Here is a 17,814-nt window from a genome sequence, read left to right on the forward strand (position 1 = left end):
AAAAAAACCATCAATCAGTTTCCTTTTGCACGCCCCCGAATTGGGACCTGGCCTGCAACCCAGGCATGTGCCCTGACGGAATAGAACCCACGACCTTTTGGTTCTCAGGCCAGCACTCGATCTCCTGAGCCACACCAGTGAGGACATATTTTTGCTCACATTTAATTTTTATTGATTTTTAATGCTGCACAAGACAATATTTATTTCATTTATTTCCTTATTTTTGTTTGCTGCTGTTATTTTAATTATTTAAAGAGAGAGGGAAACATTGTGGCCTTTTTATTTCTTTTTCTTTACCTGATGGCTGCCTTAAGCTTTCTAAATTTGGAATATTTAAGCAAACTGAAAGGGAGAAAGGAGGTTTGGCAAAATCACTCAAGGGAGGGGGGAAAGGTTGCTTTGTCAATCATGTCCTATGGTGGGTGATTAACTGCATGTACAATTATGTTTCACTTTTAATTAATTGTGCTTAAGGCTTTACTTAAATATGGGGTCCCCTTCTTAGAGCAGCTCACACTGGATGATGTCACAGTAGTGGTCAAACACAGGCGGTGGATGTTCTCGGTGTGCATGGCGCAGGTGAAGTGGGGGTCACAGCAGTGGTGCCCATTGCCACTGGCAGCGCTGATTCTCAGAAACTCATCGCTGATGAAGTACTGGGTCTGGGTCACATGTGGGTCCTTTCCAGGCTTGGGAGTAGCATCCTCAGGAGTAGTGTAGCAAGCAGGTCTTGCTTGCTGAGGAACAGAATCACAGAGATGGTGCGCAGCCATCTGTTGTTCCAGATGCTCTTGAAGAGGTTCAGAGCCTCCTGCGGGAGGCTGGTCTGGCTGTCCTCCCGAATGACTACATTGTAGCTGCTGCTGGCCGCCACTAGATGACGGCAGTCACATCATGGAAGCATTGGATCCATCTGTGGCGTTTATCGCGCTGGCTGCCCACGTCACACATGTGGAAGTTGACTTTGTCCATTTGGAACTTGGTCTCAAAGATTCCGGAAGTCAGGAAATGGCAGTGAAGCAGCTCCTGATTGCTGGGGACATAGTCAACCTGCTTGATGACATCAATCTCGTCTAGGAAGTACTGGGCACAATCAGCTGGTACTTGTTGGAACGTTCCTAGTGGGCACGCACTCTATTGTCCTCCCACAGAGCCTTGGCGTGTTCACAGAATTCAGGAGGGAAATTAAAACCAGGCACATTCTTCACACTCAGAATATAGTCCACTTGGAACCAGTTCTCACAGTTGACAAGCTCCATGGGGGACACCAGGTAGCTCATGGTGGCCCAATGGTTTCAATGGCCTTCAGGTTGTTTTTTCTCCCCCAGATTATATTTATTTTATTTTTAGAGAGAGGTAAAGGGAGGGAGAAAGAAAGGGAGAGAAACATTGATGTGTGAGAGATACATCAATCGGCTGCCTCTTGCACGCCCTCAACCGGGGACCCGGCCTACAACCCAGGCATGTGCGTTGACTGGGAATCGAACCGGGCACTCAATCACTGAGCTGTATCAGCCAGGGCCTTCAGGTTGTTTTTTCATGTCCCGCACCTTGGTTGCCTTCTCGTCTCCATGAAACCCATTAACATGCAGGACCCTCATTTGCTTCATGATGGTACAAGGATGCTTTTACCAGATTCTCTAGCACCCAGCAGACCTGCTTGTCCTCCTGCAGCTGCTTCTTGATCTTTTCATTGGCTTCACTCTACACCTTCTCTTCATTGCATTAGTCCTCGGTCTTACCCTTTCTGACACAGCCCATGGCAGCAGGGGCCAGGAGGGCCGGGACAGTGGGGGTAGCCCTGGGGTGAGGGCTTGGCTCCTAGGGAAGGAGAGCATGGTGACTGGATGAGCCGGAGTGCTGCCCGCCCCTCCAGCCAGAGCAGTAGGTGCTGCTCCACTTTATTTATTCATTCAACAGTTACTGGACTTGAGTTGTTTCCACTTACGGAGAGCAGGACCAGTAAAATGGCATCGGTCTGATTAAGACAGCATGAAGTATATAAAAAAAAGTGGAGTCGCTCATGTCAACCAAGATGGCTGTCAGTCAGTCACGACCCTTTGGTTCAAGAGGGAAACGTCAGAGCAGACGCAAGTGGCAAGGAGACACACTTACAGTATCTGCACATGTGGTCAGAATAGCCATGAGTGCAGAGCAGAACCACCCACAGATAGCTCCTGGGGAAACTCCCCACTTGGCATCAGGGATGCCAAAACATTTATCAAAAAGACCCGGAAGGGTGGAGTCCACCACTTTCAAGGTATATAGCCGAGGCAGACCACTGCTGAGACAGACGAGCTCCACACCCCAAAGTGCTGCTCCACGCCATGCTGATCCCCCTTGGCATTGGTCGCTGGAGGCTCTGCCCTGCTGGACTGAGGACATCGTCTGCCCTGCTGCCCACCCGGCTCTGGAGACCCTTCCGTGCAAGACAATGACGACTCCCCTGCCCACCGTGCTGTCTCCTGGACCTGCAGATGGAGACTCTGGGACTCGGGTTCGTTAATCCCCCATTGATTACTCTGTGTGTGTGTACTGTATTTCTCTTAGATTGTTAGAGGGTGAGTAGGATATTAACGCACGTTGATGTTCTACTTTGAGTGAAGCTGCATTCAATATAAGCTGTGTGAACAGCATTGTTACCTTGTGTGACTCTTGTCTGTTCCTTGGTGCCGGGCTGCTCAGCAGGCTGCTAGCTGAGCAGATGTCCGGCTGCCTGATAGGAAAGACTGTATCATGAACCTACGCTGTGACACCATCTAGCTCTTATGCTGCCATAAATATCCTTATGCAGTACGAGGACATGTTTTCATTTTTCTTTTTCAAATATTTATTCATTTTTACAGGGGGAAGCGAGGGACAAAGTGAAGGAGAGAAACATGGATGTGCGAGAAACATTGATGGTTGCCTCTCTCACGCCCCCCAACCGGGGGACCTGGCCTGCAGGAATTGAACCCACGACCTATCTCTTGGTGGGGTGAGGCCCAACCCCATGAGCCACACCCATCAGGGCCATGTTTTCATTTTTCTTGGGTAACATTTAGGAGTGGAATTGCTAGGTCATATGGTAACTATGTTTACCCTTTGAAGGAACTGCTAGGCTGTTTTCCAAAGCCTGGAAACTGCACCATTTTACACTTCCCCCCCCCCCCCCCCCCGCCCCCGTAGCACGGTATGGGGGCGATGGTGTACTTGTACATTTTCGCAAATCTCCTTAATGACTTGCTTAGTAGAAGGCAGCTGGATTCTCATATCTGCTTCTGCATTCAGTCTACTGCAAAATATTGCCTTGGTTGAATATATGAAAAAAAAATCCAGACTCAAAGAGATAGAATTAGAAAAAGAAGGAGCATTTTGGAATATTCTTCTTTGATACTACACCAAAACTCTACAAGCAGTAGTCTCAAAGTAGAAATCAAAACTATATCAAAGTATTTTTATACTCTGTTATATATTAAAATCCAATCAACAGAAAAAAGGACTTCAGTGGAAAACCTGGGAAATCTGAATAAAGTCTGTAATTTTGGTTAACAGTGTAGCACCAGTGATAACTTCTGAGTTTTAATACATGGACCATGGTTAAGAACGATGTTAACATGGGGAGAAGACAGGTGAGGGGTACATGGGAACGCTATGTCCTACTCCTGCATCACTTCTGTAAATGTCAAATCATTCTGAATAAAAAGTTAAAAACAGCCCTGGCTGGTGAGGCTCAGTGGATTGAGTGCCGGCCTGCGAACCAAAGGGTTGCCAGTTTGATTCCCAGTCAGGGCACACGCCTGGCTTGTGGGCCAGGTTCTTGGTTGGGGGGCATGTGAGAGGCAACCACACATTGATGTTTCTCTCCCTCTCTTTCTCCTTCCCTTTCCCTCTCTCTAAAAATAAATAAATAAAATCTTTAAGAACAAGTTAAAAATAAAATCCAACCCATTAGTCCATTTTGGTCTTTGAATGAATCTTTTACTCAGCAAAATTGTATACCTCATGGATTGGTCATTTCGAAAATATAAATTCACTCAATTATATAAATCTTGCAAGAGTTACCCATTTCATGATACAATATTTTTAAAAATCACAATCATTACTATCACCACTGATATCTTCAGAAACGTCTGAAAGAACTGTAAGGATTGGGAAACTGTTAAACTTCCAGTGACAGAGACGAGTGTTCCAGAATTCTGATTTTCGCTTGAAAGCTTAGATTTTATTTATCATTGGTCAAAAATATCCTCAGTTGTTCCCTTGAAGTGGCAGTTCAAGAAAATTTTCAAGTTCATTTTCAAGAAAATATCTTCCAAATGCCCACGTCTGAATAACCAGTTTGTCTGTAAGCTCTTCTCTCGAAGCAAAAATGGCGCTCCATGGAAAAAGCAGGGAGTGACGTCAATTCACACCCTGATGGCACAAGTCCCCGGCCGGAGACAACTGCTTTATTAGCTGTGAAGCGGCAGTGCTTCCTGCGAACTTCCCACTTCATCACACGGAATACTAAACAGGCATGGAGCGCAGAGCTGAGACAAGCAAATTCACCATTTTTACTACTTCAAGGGCATTCTTAAGAGAGACTGGCCTTTCTCTTCTCCTCCTTCGAGTCTGATGGTGACAGCACAACAACTCCTGGTCCAGCCGGGGGGCACCCGCCTGACGGGACGAGGGCCTGCTGCCCCACCCACCAGGGCACTTGTGCCTTCAGTGCGGATGTCACGGCAGCAGAAAGGGCAGATGACGCCACAGTATTATCATGAGAAGCGTTTTTGACCTCCTGTCTCTCTTGAAAGGGTTTTAGGGGCCCAGGGTCTACAGACCTCATTTCTGAGACTGCTGCTCCCCCAGCATGGCAAGGTCCCTAAAGGCAGGGGTTCTGGTCTGTTTTGTTCACTGCTGTATCCCGCGCCTCGAACAAGGCTTGGCATATAACAGGTGCTTAATACATATTTACCAAATGAATGAGTAAATGAATAAATGACTGGGTAAATTAATGTTGTAACATCTGTAATTACTTTCAGCTGCTTGGAAATAAAACAATACAAATTCAGAATATTTGTAGCTTTTTTGGTATAATTTTAAATTTTATAGAATGTTAAATATTTAATCAGGGAATAAAAGAAATTATTTCTCTTGGCAAAGGTATTTAACTGTGGGGATGGCAAGAGCAATGGGGGTCTTTCAAAACCATGCCAACAGTGTTTTCACTAGAAAGCAACAGTTTTTAGCAAAGGCAACGAGCCCCCCAAACTGGAACACTGCCTGTGACCTAGAAACAGGTGCAAAATCAGGAAAGGAGGGAAAGACACTGGAAGTCCCCACTTGCACGTCACTGTCCCACACTTGCTTACACCCTGCAGCATCACGCACAAGGATGAGTAGGGAGTTAGAATATACTAAGTTGGGAACACAGGAATTCATAAGAAGTAATTAAAATGTTTTAAGTTTTGAGGACTAAATTAAGATAATTTTATTTCAGAAACAGCCGAGGACCTCAGTGTATGGCCCACATACTATGAGTGCCTTAGATGTGGATGTTAATGAAGCCATGTTAGTACAGAAAACTGCTGCATAATAGCTGATCTAGCTAATGCAATGTGCCGGGTAGCAGGGAGTTACCATGTAGTTGACTACTTTCTGATGAATAAGAATTCAATAAACATAGCATTCTTAAGCTGGAGAATCCAATACTAATTCAATGACTCCAGAGGCACTTTAGAATCTCAGCAAACCCCAGGGAGTCATCATTTGAAAGGGCTCATCAGTTGAGGAAGGTCTGGTAATGGTGTTTAATGACCACATAAATTACTCGCTCTGTAGTTCCGAGTTCTGCTTCTGCCACTCAGTACTTCGCTGGCAACAGATACATTCCTTAACATCTCCATAGTTCAGTTTCTCCCTTCTTTCCTGAAAATTCAGGAATGCTTGGAAAATGAAGGCATGTAAAATATTTTGGGTTTCTTGAAGATACTGAGCAAGTATAAGGAGTTAAATGTGGGGATTACCCAGAATATAAAACATCCCAGTAAAACTTTAATTTCCAATTCTGAAATAATAATCTATGAATTTCTTCTACCCTACAGAAAATCTCCAAAGAAAACCCCAACCCCTTTTCCTGACTTCCAGCCAAGATGGAGGTGTAGATAGACACACTGCACCTCCTTGCACAACCAAAAGAAGGACAACAACAAATTTAAAAACAAAAAACAACCAGAACTGTCAGAAAATCGAACTTTATGGGAGTCCGACAGCCAGGGAGTTAAAGAAGAAACATTCATCCAGACTGGTAGGAGGGGCAGAGACGGGCAGCTGGGCAGAGAGCACTTGCAGCAAAAAGGCAACTAGCAGACTGGGGAGGGCAAGGCTGCGGCTGGCAGACCTGGAGAGGCGGCGGATTGCAGACTGGGTGCAGATAAACCGGGAGGAACAACTGGGGAGCGAGACAGACCTCACAACCCAGGGTCCCAGCACAGGGAAATAAAGCCTCAAACCTCTGATTGAAGACACTTGTGGGGGTTGAGGTGGCAGTAGGAGACTCCTAACCTCACAGGAGAGTTTGTTGGAGAGACCCTAAGGGTCCTAGAATGTACACAAGCCCACCCACCCAGGAATCAGCACAAGACGGGCCCAATTTGATTGTGGGTAGTGGGGGAAGTGACTGAAGACCAGCAAAGAGTGGAACAAGTGGCACTGTTCCCTCTCAGACCCACCCCCACATATAGTGTCACAACCCAGTGACGTGGGTTGCCCCATCCTGGTGAACACCTAAGGCTCCACCCCTTACTATGTAACAGGTGAGCTGAGACAAAAAAAAAAAAAAAGGCCCAAATGAAAGAACAGATCAAAGCTCCAGAAAAAATACAACTAAGTGATGAAGAGATAGCCAACCTATCAGGTGCACAGTTCAAAACACTGGTGATCAGGATGCTCACAGAATTGGTTGAACATGGTCACAAATTAGAGGAAAAAATGAAGGCTATGCTAAGTGAGATAAAAGAAAATGCACAGGGAACCAACAGTGATGGGAAGGAAACCAGGACTCAGATCAATGGTGTGGACCAGAAGGAAGAAAGAAACATTCAACCAGAAAAGAATGAAGAAACAAGAACTCAAAACAATGAGGAGAGGCTTAGGAACCTCCAGGACATCTTTAAACGTTCCAACATCCAAATCATAGGGGTATCAGAAGGAGAAGAGGAAGAACAAGAAATTGAAAACTTATTTGAACAAATAATGAAGGAGAACTTCCCTAATCTGGCAAAGGAAATAGACTTCCAGGAAGTCCAGGAGGCTCAGAGAGTCCCATAGAAGCTGGACCCAAGGAGGAACACGCCAAGGCACATCATAATTACATTAGCCAAGATGAAACAGGAGAGAATCTTAGAAGCAGCAAGAAAAAAAGAACACAGTTACCTACAAAGGAGTTCCCATTAGATTGTCAGCTGATTTCTCAAAGGAAACCTTGCAGGCAGAAAGGGGCCGGCAAGAAGTATTCCAAGTCATGTAGGGTGGGGACCTACACCCAAGATTACTGTATCCAGCAAAGCTTTCATTTGGAATGTAAGGGCAGATTGAGTGCTTCTCCGATAAGGTCAAGTTAAAGAAGTTCATCATCACCAAGCCCTTATTATATGAAATGTTAAAGGGACTTATCTAAGAAATAGAAGATAAAAACTATGAACAGTAAAATGACAACAAACTCACAGTTATTAACAACCATACCTAAAACAAAAACAAAGACAAAAGCAAACTAAGCAAACAACTAGAACAGGAACAGAACCACAGAAATGGAGATCACATGGAGGGTTATCAGTGGGGGAGTGGGAGGGGGAGAGAAGGGAAAAAGGTACAGAGAATCAGTAGTGTGAATGGTAGGTGGAAGACAGGCAACGGTAGGTTAAGAATAGTATAGGAAATGTAGAAGCCAAAGAACTTACATGTACGACCCATGGACATGAACTAAAGAAGGGGAGTGTGTGGGGGGGTAGTGCAGGGTGGAGGGGAATAGAGGGGGGAAAATGGGACAACTGTAATGGCATAATCAATAAAATATATTTAAAAAAAAAGGAAAACCCCAACCCATGCACCTGCTTGGCCTATAAGTGCTGGGAATAGGGCTGGTACGGACTCAAGGCACCCCAGTCACTTCTGAGTAGTGCACCAAACACTTCAGCATCTGCATCACTTGAGCTCCATACTCATCCTGGTAGACAGGCAGGGCAGCAAGAACCACGTTTATTCTTCAGAGGAAGAAACTGGGGGTTACAGAAATTGAGTGCTTTACTAAGAGGCAGTGCTGGGACTCAGGAGGTCCCGTGAGCTCAAATGTCTTTCCACTGTTGCACTTGCTTTGCTGAGTGAAGGAAGAGAGAGGTGGTCCCCATCGGTATTTCTGAAGCCCCAACAGTGGGCAAAGTTACCTAGCTTCCTTGAATCCTGAACAAACAATCATGCTGAACTCACCTGCAGCTTCACAGCAATGACCACTGAGTTCAGATCCTTGTCCATTTCTTTCAGCATGACAAGCTTCTTCAGGGTCAAGCTGAACAGCCTAGAAAAATTTAGAGAAAGAAGATCCAGTCAAACGTAAGGAACTTGTGAGAAAAGTGATCGACAACCTATTGGGGAAATGCTGCTTTATCTAAAGAATGTCAGAGTGCCATTCTCAGTCCAAACTGTGTCTTCCTTCAGTAAATGGGCATCCATCCCTTTCATTTAACTTCTATACTTGAGAAATACCAAAAAGTTACATTATTCCATCAACCTCCTGAATGCCTATTTATCTCAAGCCAAAACCAACACATATGGTATTGAAGGAAAAGGAAAGGAGATCAATGGAACAGACCAGAGCACCCAGAAAAATGTCCCACAATCGCAGAAACTTGATATAAGAAAAAGACGGTGTTAAAATAACTGGGAATAGCATAAACTATGAAATGAAAAAAATTTGGATCCTACTTCACACTAGATATAAAAATAATCTCTAGTTGGATTAAATACTTAATTGTGAAAGGCAAGATTGTAGAAGAGATATGGGATGGCATTTTTCTGACTCTGAGATAAGAATGGATTTCTTGCCCTGGCTGGTGTGGCTCAGTAGATGGAGTGCTGGCCTGAAAACCAAAGGGTCGTCAGTTTGATTCCCAGTCAGGGCACATGCCTGGGTTGTGGGCCAGGTCCCTAGTAGGGAGTACATGAGAGACAACCACACATTGATGTTTCTCTCCCTCTCTTTCTCCATCACTCATCTCTCTCTAAAATAAATAAATAAAATATATTTTTTAAAAGATTAAGATGGTAAATTTGACCTTAAAAAAAAAAAAGGATGGATTTCTTCTTCTTTTTTAATCCTCACCCGAGGTTATGCTTAGGGCGGAGGCGGCAGGGGAGAGGGGAGACAGACAGACAGACAGACACACATGGATGTGAAAGAGAAACATTGATCAGTTGCCTCCCATAAGCACCCCAACTGGAGACTGAACCTGCAACCTTTTGGTGCACAGGGCAACGCTCCAACCAGCTGAGCCATCCAGCCAGGGCAAGAATGGATTTCATAAATCAGACACTGAAAACCCCAAGAAGTTCAATTACACTGAAATTAGGCATTTCTGTTTATTAGGAGACACCTTAGAGTTAAAACACAAATCATGAACCTGGAAGAGATATCTGAAACTTCTAATACTGACAAAAGGTCTAGAATATAAAAAAACTCCTATAATTCAATAAGAAAAAGACTGGCAAATCAATAGAAAAGTGGGTAAAAGACATGAGCAGACGTTTCATGTTTCCAGAAGAGGAAACACTAGTGGCTAATAAATGTACAAAAATATGTTCAACCTCTTTGGGAATCAGGGAAATGAAAATTGAAATCAAAACATCATTTTACACCCACAAAATTGGCAAAACCAAGTGTGGGTGAAGGTGTGTGGCACAATGGGAACTCATATGCTGCTAGCGGGCGCATCAGCTGGAACCCATGTGCTTAGGAAACTGTTAGGCTCGTGAAGCTGAACACAGGTGAAACCCAGGATTCAGAAATTTCACTTCCGGAGAAACACCTGCCCTGTGTACCAGGCGACACATACAAAAGCATCCATAGCCTTCATTAGCTGTACAACTGTGGGTGAACCACTTCATCTTCCGATGCCTCTGCTTCCTCATCGGTAGAATGAGGGTTACGATACCAACTCAGAGGGTTGTCGTGAGGATTCATAGGTACAAAAGCACTAAGAACTGTGCTTGCCCCACAGTAAGCTCTCTGTAAACTAGACAATACTTGTGTTATGCTAGTCAGAACTCAGATGCACAATGTTAGAAGAGTAGACGATAAACTCAACTGCGGTGTACTCATGCAATAAAGTGCTACCCAGTGGTGGAAATGACTTCAACATGCATTAATCTCCAAACACAATGCTGAGTGAAAACAAAGTTGCAGAAGACTATAGAGTACGATACTGTATCCAATTCAAAACCCAGAAAAATTAAACTACAAATTGTAGTTTATTTACTTAGGGAAGTACATGTAGGAAATCCGCAGAGTACGAGGATGAAGCATTCCATGAGGCTGGGCTGTGTCCACAGCCCAGTGAACGAGGACAGCAGTAAAATGTGAGGTTAGAGGGGCAAAGAGGCTGGGCTATACGGTACGGCCGATGAAGAATTAGAAACAAGTAGACGATGAACAGTGATTTGTGCAAGTTTGCTCTACTGCTATGTGACTAATGGACCACAGAAAGGAGAGTGTGGAAACAGGAAGACCTGCCTGGGGGCTGTCGCAGAGTAAGACAGGAAGAAGACAGGAAAGACAGGAAGGTTTGATCTGGAGCAGTAGCAGTGGGGGTGGGCAGAAGGGTGGAATTCAGGAGCATTCTGGTAGAACTGATAGAACTTGGTGATAAATTGAATGCAGGGTATGGGGAAAAAGAAAGCTCAAAGATATTTCTGGGGGTTTTTGGCTTGAGCAACTCAGTGGATGGATAGTGGTATTGTTAACTGAAAAGAAGGAAATGGGGAAGTTTTAAGGTGAATAGGTTAGAAAAGTCAGGTCACTGTTAAGTTTGAGACAATTAAATATCCAAATGGAAAAATTAAAGTAGGCAGCTAGCTGCGAGTCCTGAGATCCAGGGAAAGAGGCTAGAGATACAGGTGTGGGAGTCATGGTGTGAAAGTGGTGTTTAAAGCGATGGCAATGGCTGAGGTCTTCCAGAGGAAAGTTCCAATTGAAAAAAGGGGGCGGGAGTAGCAAGACTGGAACCCCAGGCACACCAATGCTTACAAGGCTGGCAGAAGAGAAAGGTCCAGCAAGGGAGAATGAGAATGTGGGGATGAGACGTGACTGGGGACCTAGATGGAATAAATCAACACAATATTTAAAAAAAAATTTTTAAAGTACCTCTGGTGTCCCCTAGAATTATAAACAAGAAAAACAATCCAGCAAACAAGCACCTGGAGTGTTTCAATTATGTCCTACCCTGTCATTACCCCAGGGTAATACTATTTTCAAAATCACAGAGGTGAGGAGTTGATCCGTTATAGTGAGACTTGACTGATAAACCAAGTAACACAAGGAAGAAAACTACTCTGTAAAGTTCAAAAGCACAGTAACAGCAAGAGAGGAGAAGCGAAGCTCTCTGCTCTTATTTCCAATTACGGAGGCATCACAGCCATGCAGATCCTTGCCACTTCACAGCAACTGGAGGTTCCGCAAGGGAACACCAAACTGCTGCCTCAGCTCCCTTCCCTTTCTTATTTGCCTTCTCTCTTTCCTTTATTCCCACCTTGCAATATCCAGCCTCTAGCAGATTCTTAGAATGTTTAAACAAACAAGGAAATTGTGTAACTTGGATTTAAGATTTCTTTACTAAGACAATTAACATTCTAAAAAGTAGGTCATGTTGGGGGCTGAAACAGCCTGCCAGTTTACCTTTAAATGATACATTTTTAAGTGTTGTATAACCAGCTGCCTGCTTTTTCCCAGAGATAATTCCATCTTTCTCTGATCTCCCTATCCATCCTACCTCTAGGCAAGACCTACATTTGCTTCCAGAAACAAACAGCTGCTCTCGGGGTAACAGGACAGGATAATCCTCAGGCATTCTTGATACCGAACTTCACAGAAAAGAACTAGGGTTATCTTACTGTTTGAAACCACAGGCTTCAAATAAGAATATGCTCCATATCATAGCTAGCTATCAAAGACCTTCCACCGTGAAAAGGAGGAAGTGGGGATAAGAATGAACATTTTAATAGTTCATGTATTGGGACTGTAACACATGAAATACAAATTAAATAAAAAAGATTTTATTTATTTTTAGAGAGAGGGGAAGGGAGGGAGAAATAGAAGGAGAGAAACATCAATGTGTGGTTGCCTCTCACACATCCCCTACTGGGGACCTGTCTGGCAACCAAGACATGTGCCCTGATTGGGAATCCAACCGGCAACTCTTTGATTTGCAGGCCAGCGCTCAATCCACTGAGCTACACCAGTCAGGGAAATTTTTTTTATTTAATTTTTTAAAATTGATTTTAGAGGGAGTGAGGGAGGAAGGGGGAAAGAAAGAGAGAGAAACATCGATTTGTTGTGCCACTCATTTATGCATTCACTAGCTGATTCTTGTATGGGCCCTGCCCAGGGATCGAACCTGTGACCTTGGTGTACCAGATGATACTCTAACGAACTGAGCTACCCCACCAGGGCTGAAGTACGAATTTTAGACTTATGATCTGAAAAATCATTTAGCTTTAAATCAGAATGTTAGAAGCAATAAGCTCAAAGATAAAATTAAATAAGCCTAGTCTCAAAGTAATTATACGTGTTACGTGGTATTGAGATACTGGAATAAGAACACCAGGTTAGACTCTTACCAATTATTTTCAAAGGAAGAATTGCATCATTTTTGTATTAATATGGAATAAAACTAACTTGTATCATTTTTAGTGTGGTTTTTAAGTTATTCTCTAAAGGCAAATTTAATGGATATGCTTATAGGTTTGTCTAATATAGACACACTGTCTCTGTGTCTCCCCCTTCAATTTTTCTAAGTGCTCCAAATAAAAAGAGAGTCATTTTATTTTTGCCTTTTGGGATTATTTCAAACTAAAATGATATAGTTTCCTCCACCCCAATTTTATTGCCTATAAAATCTTAAGATTCCTTGCTTTGGCTTTATCCAATAGATACACAAGTATTAGAAAAAATATTTTTGTGAGAAAATAACATAAACTTCCCCTGTGACAAGGTCAAATACGCCTTATTTTCATCTGTGTCTGAATTTCCGAGGCCTGCCATAACAAATTACTGCAAACTTGGTGACTTGAAACAATAGAAATGTATCCTTTCATTGTTCCGTTGACTGGAAGTCCAAAATTAAGGGGTCGGCAGGGCTGCGTTCCATCTGAAGCCTCTGACACTTCCAGTGGCTGCTGGCAGTCTCTGGCATTGCCTGGCTGGTAGACACATCACTCCAATCTCTGTCTCTGCTTCCCGTAACTGTCCATCTGAGCCACTCCTCTGTCTCTGGGTCACTCCCTCTCCTTTCTCTTATAAGGACACCAGCCATTGGATTTAGGTGTCCTTATAAGAGAAAGGATTCAGGATGATTTCATCTCGAGACCCTTAATTGTACCTGCAAAGGCCCTATTTCCTATTCACGGGTACGAGGTTAGGACTTAGACACATCTTTTCCGGGGCCACAATTCACCCCACTATGTGGATTAATAGCCACACGATGGGGCTCCTGAAATAAAGTGTGTTTGCCTCTCATGACGCTCATCTTGCTCTCCCAGAACCCAAGCTGACTTGGGGAAAGCTATTATTTACAGGAAGGCAACAGTTAATCCCTGATACTGTAAACACTCATTTCCTAATTTATTTATTCCTAAATCAAAAAGGATTTTTTTTTCCTGTGGGAAGAAAAGATAACCAATTGAATCTTTTCTTTCTTATCTAAGATCTCAAGTGACAATTTATTCACTGTAATAATGAAATTAAAGGACCATTTTATTATTACTATTACCCACACTATACTATTCTTATTTTCTACTTGAGTTTAAAATCATGGTTTTATTCACTTATTCCCCACAATTGCCCAGGAAGACATTATTTTTTAATGGGGAGAACTAAGCTCCATCTATAGTGGTTCCCCTTTATCTTCAGAGGAAAAGTTTCCAAGACTCCCCAGTGGATTCCTGAAACCAGAACCAAATCCTATATATACTATGTTTTTCCTATACATACATATCTGTGATAAAGTTTTATCTATAAATCAGGCATAGTAAGAGATTAACAACAATAAGTAATATTAAATAAAACAATTATAACAATATACTGTAATAAAAGTTACATGAATGTGGACTCTCTCAAAATATCTTATTTTACTATACTCACCCTTCTTATGATGATGTGAGAAGATAAAGTGCCCTATTAAGTCAAGGACTTTCACCTTTTCACTTAAAGGAAGCACTCCCGGCTTCTCCTTGGCATATCTGAATTGCCAGCAGCACTTCCCCTGGGCTCTGGGGCCCTTAAGTAAATACAGGTGACTTAAACACAAGTACTGCGATATGGTGACAGCCAATCTGACAACGGATGGCTACTAAGTGACAAATGAGCAGGATGTGCTGGACAAAGGGAAGACTCATGACCCTGGTGGGATGGAGCAGGATGGCACAAGTTTTAAAACTTAGAAATTGTTTATTTCTATAATTTTCCATTTAACATTTTCAGGCCATGACTGACAGTGGGTAACTAACCACAGAAAGCAAAACTGCAGGAAAAGGGGGACCACAGGAATCAGGTTACAGCCTCCTCTGGTGACTACTTTAGTTCCCTTTCCCCACTGCAGCGCCTTCGCTCTGGGTCACGCAAGCGTGTGCGTGTGCGTGTGCGTGTGCTCTCTGTGGTCCTCTTTGTCTGCCCGCTCCCAGTCCCACTCTCTGTTGGAGGCTGATGGGATTCTGTGACTCTTGGCCATACACAAAGGGAAGACTAACAGCAGCAAAGACACTCCCACAGCACTTACTCTGCCTTCCACTATTCTAAAGGCTTCAATCTATTAACTTATTTAATCTTCACTCTGTGAACAGTACTATTATCCACATTTTACAGATGAGCACATTGAGGGAGAGTCAGAGAGATTAATAAATGGTGGGACCAGAATAGGAACTCTAGCAGGTGGGCTCCAGAGTCCATGGTCTTAATCACCATGCAAGACTGCTTTGAAGGTAAGATGCCAAAATGCTAACACTGTTTCGTAGTGGTGAGGTTACACATGAGTTTTTAAAGATGCTTTTCTATATATACCACCTTTCTCACAATGGTCATGTACTAATTTTGTAACCAGAAAAATACTCCTTTAAAAAAAGAAAAGATTTTTAGCTCTGGCTGGTATGGTGGCTCAGTGGATTGAGCACTGGACTGTGAACCAAAAAAGATTTTATTTATTTATTTCCCTCTCTCTAACAATATTTGGTTGGCCAGAAAGTCTGTTTAGTTTTCTCCATAAAATAAGAGACACATTTTTCATTTTCATCAATAACTTTATTGATTTGGATATTTTGAGTATGCTGGTATAATGTTGATTTTTCTCAATTAACGTCTCCACTTGATCGCTATCAACTTCGACTGGTCTCCCTGACTATGGAGGATCGTCCAGCGAGAAGTCTCCAGCATAAAACTTGGCAAACCACTTTCGACACGTCCTATCAGTCACAGCACCATCTCCACACACTGCACAAATCTTTTTTGGCATTTCAGTTGCATTTTTACCTTTCTTGAAATAAAGCATGATATGCCAAAAATGTTGTGTATCTCCTTCCATCTTCACTATTAAAATGACTGCACAAAAATTCACCTATTTTGATGTTTTTTTGTTAAATGCACGCTGATATTACAGCTGTCACAATACAATCTAACAAAATAGTTTCGAATTAAGTTAAAGACAACTAAGTGCTACTACAGCCATGGTACAGAAAAAACCCAAATGCAGTTTTTGGCCAACTGAATTATTTTTAGAGAGGGAAAGGGAGGGAGAAAGAGAGGGAGAGAAACACCAATGTGTGAGAGAAACATCAATGGCTGCCTCTCGTACACACCCAACCGGGACCCTGGCTCACAGCTGAGACATGGCCCTGAGTGGGAATTGAACCGGTGACCTTTAGGTTTGCAGGACAACACCCAACCCACTGAGTCACATCTACCGGGGCAGAAAAATATTCTTTTGAGTATAAAAAAGTATCACTTTGTGAAGGTACAACATAGTAATAACAGCAAGCATATAAACACTGAGCCAGGCACTACAATATGTGATTTACATACGCCAATTTTATCCTCAAAACAACCGTAATCTTCATTTTACAGGAGAGAAAACAGAGGCACAGAGAAGTTAAATAGCCTGCCCCAGGTCATACAGCTAGTGGGTGGCAGCCAGGCTTGTCCGGCTTGCGTCTGTGTTCGTAACTACATTATGTTGCCTAAATTAGATACAAACTTTGGTGCTAAACTCTAGCCTCTCTGCCAGAGTGTACTAATGCCAAGTAGATATATGTTTCATATTCTGTCACTTAAACCAGATTTAAAAAAAACAACAGAAAAACCTTCCCTTGCCTCTAAATCTGTGTATTTATGGCTACTCATTGTTTTAGGTCATCCTAAATATTGCCCCCTCTCTGATTCCCGCCTGAAAGCTTTCTCCTTTCCCCGAGGCCCACCCTGCTTCGGCCAGGCACTGCTCTCATCAAGTTCTTTCCCGAGTTACAGTCACCCCAACGACGGGGACTCTGCCTTACTCTGAATACTTAAATTCTTCTAACTCCATGCACAGTGGTTTCAAAGAAAACAGGAAATGTTCAGTTTGTTTAACTAAACTGTAATCTTCACCATTCAATGTAAATATATTTAAAGGGAAGAGTCTAAGGGGAGGAAAAAATCTGCTTTGCCACGCTAAGTATAAAAAACTCAAGTGTTTTCATTCTAACACTCTTAATTGGACACTACCAGCCCAGATTAGAGGGCATTTAAATTACCCCTTTCTAAACAGTGTCACAAAATGCAGAGCATTTTCTTCTCCCTTTGCCACTGGATGAGCAGGGCACATTGCCAAATCTTTTTCTAATTAGGTCCTGTGGTTAATTTCTTAATCTGTTAGCATTTCTTTGCATCTTCTAAAATGTAAAGAAAGTTGGGCTTTTCCACTGATTTTGTGAAAGTGGGGTAATTCCTACGTCAGCCTCATAGGGATGGACTCACCATTAAACCGCCATCCTTTACCTATCAGATTAGCAAAGGCCACCATCACCCCCTAAAGCAGTGGTCCCCAACCTTTCTGGCACCAGGGACTGGTCTCATGGAAGACAATTTTTCCATGGACCAGGGTGGGGGACTGGGGAGACAGGAGGCAGACCTCAGGCTGTGACCACTGACCACAGCGAGGGAGGTTGGGGACCCCCTGCCCTAAAGGAACGAAGGGAAGGGAGGAAGGGAAGAAGGGAGGCAGAGAGGAAGACCTTTAACATTGTGGGCAAGGCTGGGGGGAAATAGGCACTCATACATTGCTTGTGGGAACCTAGGCTGGTATATCCTTACAGAGGGCAATTTTGTCATTTCTGCCGACCTTGCAAATGCAAATACTCTTTGACTCAGTATTTTCACTCTAGTAATTTATTCTACAGATATATGTTTTACCTGTTTCTTTTTAAAGTTAAAGTTTTTTTAATTTATTGATTTTAGAGACAGAGGAAGGGGGAGGGGGAGAGAGAGGGAGAGAGAGAGAAATTTGTTGTTTGACTTATTGATGCATTCATTGGTTGATTCTTGCATGTGCCCTAACTGGG

General features: G+C 43.0%; 1 protein-coding gene and 1 pseudogene across 3 annotated transcripts in view; both read right to left on the reverse strand.

Annotated features, from left to right (window-relative positions):
• Positions 1-17,814, reverse strand: part of PACS1 (phosphofurin acidic cluster sorting protein 1) — a 115,533-nt gene that overhangs the window by 33,923 nt on the left and 63,796 nt on the right. For all 3 annotated transcript variants that reach the window (XM_024574322.3, XM_024574321.4, XM_053925580.2), the window contains exon 2: positions 8,449-8,536. In XM_024574322.3, coding sequence (XP_024430090.2) covers positions 8,449-8,536 — 88 coding nt within the window. The remainder of the gene's footprint in view (positions 1-8,448; positions 8,537-17,814) is intronic.
• LOC112317248 (guanine nucleotide-binding protein G(s) subunit alpha-like) lies at positions 456-2,077 on the reverse strand (annotated as a pseudogene).

Source organism: Desmodus rotundus, chromosome 5 (assembly GCF_022682495.2).
Source record: "Desmodus rotundus isolate HL8 chromosome 5, HLdesRot8A.1, whole genome shotgun sequence".
NCBI lineage: Eukaryota > Metazoa > Chordata > Mammalia > Chiroptera > Phyllostomidae > Desmodus > Desmodus rotundus.